The sequence below is a fragment of the Pteropus vampyrus genome, unplaced genomic scaffold, assembly GCF_000151845.1.
Source record: "Pteropus vampyrus isolate Shadow unplaced genomic scaffold, Pvam_2.0 Scaffold28, whole genome shotgun sequence".
NCBI lineage: Eukaryota > Metazoa > Chordata > Mammalia > Chiroptera > Pteropodidae > Pteropus > Pteropus vampyrus.
Genome location: NW_011888809.1, coordinates 4743171 through 4747075, shown reverse-complemented (window position 1 = coordinate 4747075; position 3905 = coordinate 4743171). Strand labels below are relative to the sequence as shown.

General features: G+C 45.1%; 1 protein-coding gene across 1 annotated transcript in view; it reads right to left on the bottom strand.

Annotated features, from left to right (window-relative positions):
* The window catches only part of APOB (apolipoprotein B), a 72783-nt gene that overhangs the window by 37502 nt on the left and 31376 nt on the right, over window positions 1-3905 (bottom strand). The window contains 1 exon segment of the mRNA XM_011356625.2: window positions 2082-2227. Within this exon segment, the coding sequence (XP_011354927.1) occupies window positions 2082-2227 (146 nt within the window).

Sequence of the window (3905 nt, the reverse complement as noted above, 5' to 3'; positions counted from 1 at the left end):
GGGTGAAGCAAAATGGGTCTCCCGTCAGGAACCGCCAGCCGGAGCTCGTGCCTGCCCCAGGGAGAGAGAGGGAGAGTGCTCATGGGAGTGTTGCTTCTCCGTTCCGGGCCTGTTGGACAGACGCTGGGTGGCTCTGCAACCTGCTTTTTACTTATTGTTTTTCTTTTTACATCTTTTATTAATATATCTATGCACATACATTTTCAAAACAAAGCATACAAGTATGTGTTTGTGTTCGGCACCCTTTAATTCTTTTCCTTTGTCGCTGGGTCACATGTCCCCTCCCTCTCTGCTGCAATACTCTCTCCACGGAACTACCTACTGGGGTTTCCATGTATTTCCACACTCAGACGATCCTATGTGTGCGGGTGTAAAAAATCTAAAGATTTTGTCGTTGCTGGTTTTACACAAATGGCATTGCATTACACACACTTTTCTTATTCTCGCTTTTCTCAACTATACACCACAAAAATTCTCCTGAGTCATTTGGTGGCGCTCTAACAGATTCTTTCTGAAAAGCTCCAAAACACTGAATTCCGTTTACCTATAATTTATACAGACATTCCTCTATTTAATGGCATTCACTTTCTCTCTTTCCGGATTTCTTTTTCTTTCGGCCCCATGAACGACACTGAAATAAATATCTTTATGCCTACATCTTCACACATTGCTGCTTTTCTTTTCATGGGCTAGAGTCCCAAAGTTTGAAATTGCTGTGCCAAAGGCTATAGTATTTTTAATTATAATAGATATCGACTAATGGCTCTCATTTCTAGCAGCAATGAGAGTACACTTTCCCCTTGTAGACCTGCCAGCAACAGGTGTTATAGCTGTTTTAAATTTTTGCAGTCCTATGGGTGTAAGGTGATAAATATCTTGCTACATTAATTGCATTTCCTGACTGCTAGTGAATTTGAGCTGCTTTTCATACATTTATTGGATACTCACTCTTTGATATGGTCTCAGGCCATGTCTGAAGCCTGGGTCAACTTTGATCTTAGGGACCTTCCTTTAGGAGCTTTCTTTTGGGGGTTTCGAAGGGCCTGGCTGCACCTGCTCTAGTTAAGTCATAAGGAAGAAAAAGAGGCCAAGCATGTATCCCACGGCTCTGCACTCTCGGAAAGTTCCAGACACTGTGATGCAGACTTGGAAAGCCTTGAGGTGGTCGAGAGCTGGAGTCCCTGTGGTTTGGAGGAGGTTAAGGACCAAAAAAGGTGCTACTACTCGCTCCATTCTGCCACTGTACCCCACTCCCTCATGCACATCTAAGTCCCAGACAAAATCAGGTGTATCGGCGAGAGACAGGAGCGTCGAGCTTACTCTGCTGAGAAAGGACTGGCTTCCGGGTCTAAGGTTCAACAAATCGAATGAGTTTCCAAAGCTACCACATGCACAAATCTATGACGGCCTATGTTTACACGCTCTTGGGACATGACGAACTGTGACTCAGAGACGAGGCAGGAATGACGTTCAAAATATTTAGCAACTGGTACAACATGGATACTGATCAGTCAGCAGGGAAGCCAGCTGTCAACCATGAGACCGGCCTGGTCAGCGTGCGCTGGCAGAGTGCCGGCCTGTGAGAAGGGGTTCAGGCCTGGGCTTTCCCTGGACTCTCTGAGGCCGGGCCTTGCCCCCTAACCCACCCCTTGCTAACCAGGACTCTGCACTCCTGAGTGCCAGCCACGGCAAGGAGTCCTGCTGGGACACTCCCTGAAGACCAGGGGGCACCCACTCTCGCTTCATTCTTTAAACAAGAATTCATGTGTTTAAAGAAACTGTCTCAGCTTTATTGTCCTCCAGAGTTGAAAGCAGATCTTTTAGAAACACACTGCAATGGTAATGAGAGGAGCATCCCCTGGGAGGGCACATAATGCTTCCCTCCTTTTGATTGCTGTGCAAACAGTAAGCGGTTCCTCAATCAATGGTGAATGAAGAATCCAAATACTTATACTCACGCACGTGTCTAATATGAACACACACGTTCAGACCTCAGTGGACACACACACACCCATACACCTGCATGACATGTCCAGCGACACCCAAAGCTCAGAAATTACATGCACAGGCCCGTGCCTTACTTGGACATGGCTGCGGCAAACTCCTCAGAGTTCGTGGTCTTCTTCATCAAGGGCTTGCCCTTGGGGTTGAAGCCATTCACCTCTTTCAGTGTGCACTGGCTCGTCTTCAGGATGAAGCTGCAGCGTTGGGGGACCTCCAGCTCGACCTGAGAACACAGGGCAGCAGCATATTAAAACTCTCCATCCAGAACTTGAGGCACCCGGCCTGCCCCCACGGCCAGGGGCTTGCTCTCCATCAGGGCGCCAGGTAAAATGCTGTTGGACAGACGACGTTTGCTCTGCAACACCACCTGTGTCCACAACAGGCCTCGTGAGTTCTCCACGAGTCAACCTCTACTTGGTCCTATTTTTTTTTTTTTATCTCTTTAAAGTTTCTTAAGTCTCAAGTTTCTTAAGCTTGTTTTTATACATGTAAAGGGGGATGCCTTTTTATTGGTTCTAAATCTACACACTTTAGTGATGAAGAGGTACCACTTGTTAGAAGAAACAGCTTAGGAGTGAGAGTTTAAGAAGAAAAACAGGAAGCAGGAAGAGGGCTGTCATTTGTTTCAACAGCAAATGTTTCCTTAAGGTCACCGCAAAAAAAATCCAAATAACCCAAACCGTTTGTGTCTATGAGGGAGCATTCAAACCTTTGCATAGAGCTGGAGTTTAAACAGATCCCTAGTTGTTATCCAGAACTGTTCAAAGAACTTTCTGCAATGATGGAAAGAGTCTATATTTGCACTATCTAATATGGGAGCCACTAGCCATGGGTGGCTATTGGGCACTTGAAACGTGGCTAGTATGACTAAGAAATGGAATTTTCACTTTTATTCAATTTAAATAGCCTCATGTGGCCTCACGTGACCACACAGACGATGGGGCCCTAGAAGGGAGAGGGTAGATTCTCGGCCTGATTTCCCCACACGAACCCCATTCGTGACCCTTAGATCTGTTCCATAGGAACATGACCATGAAAACAACCAGTGTCAATAAGAAAAATTTTATTTGAAAACAAACTACATGTTTCCATTTTTCTTTTTTTCCCATTTGTTTTTACTAACCGATTCTATTTGACTTAGATGATAAAAACTGCATTCTTTAGTGATGGACAGAGGAGAGGGTGGTTGGGGGGCTGGGAGAATGGGGTGAAAGGTTAAAGAAGTACAAATTAGTAGTTGATAAATGGTCACAGGGATGGGGAGCACCACATTGGGAATGCAATTAGCATTAGTATGATGGCCAAGTGGAGGGCCAGGGGAGGGAGGGAGCCATGGAGAGGATCGTTTTATGAACTGTATGGATGTCTAACCAATGTACTGTATACTTTAAACTAATTAACACAAATAATTTAAAAAAACAAAACAATTGCATTCCAGAATTCTTTCCTGAGAGCCCACCTCCCTTGGCTCACCCACTGGACTTCTCTCATCATATTAAATCTACTGTCCGGCAGTGCCGATATTCTAGATCACATATTCCAATTATATCCTGAAAGATGATGAGAAAATAAATCTGGTTGGCAAAATTGTCTGTGGCAGATGACTCTTTAGCAAAGTATCTTCCTAACACCTTGAGATTGCAACTGTCCTGGCATGAGTTGGGTGTGTTCAGCCGTGGTCTCCAGGCCCTCCGGGGGCCCTCATCTCCCCTCATACCTTGCAGTTAATCCTGATGATGCTCCTCGAGTCAGTCCTGGGGACTCCACTGGAACTCTCAGCCTCATAGTTGTATATGTACTTCCTGAGGGGCTTGAATCGATTTGCGTCTTGTAAAATGAGAAATAAGTCAGCCACATTAAAACAAACAAAGAAACAAAAACTCAAGGATAGTCAGTTTTAG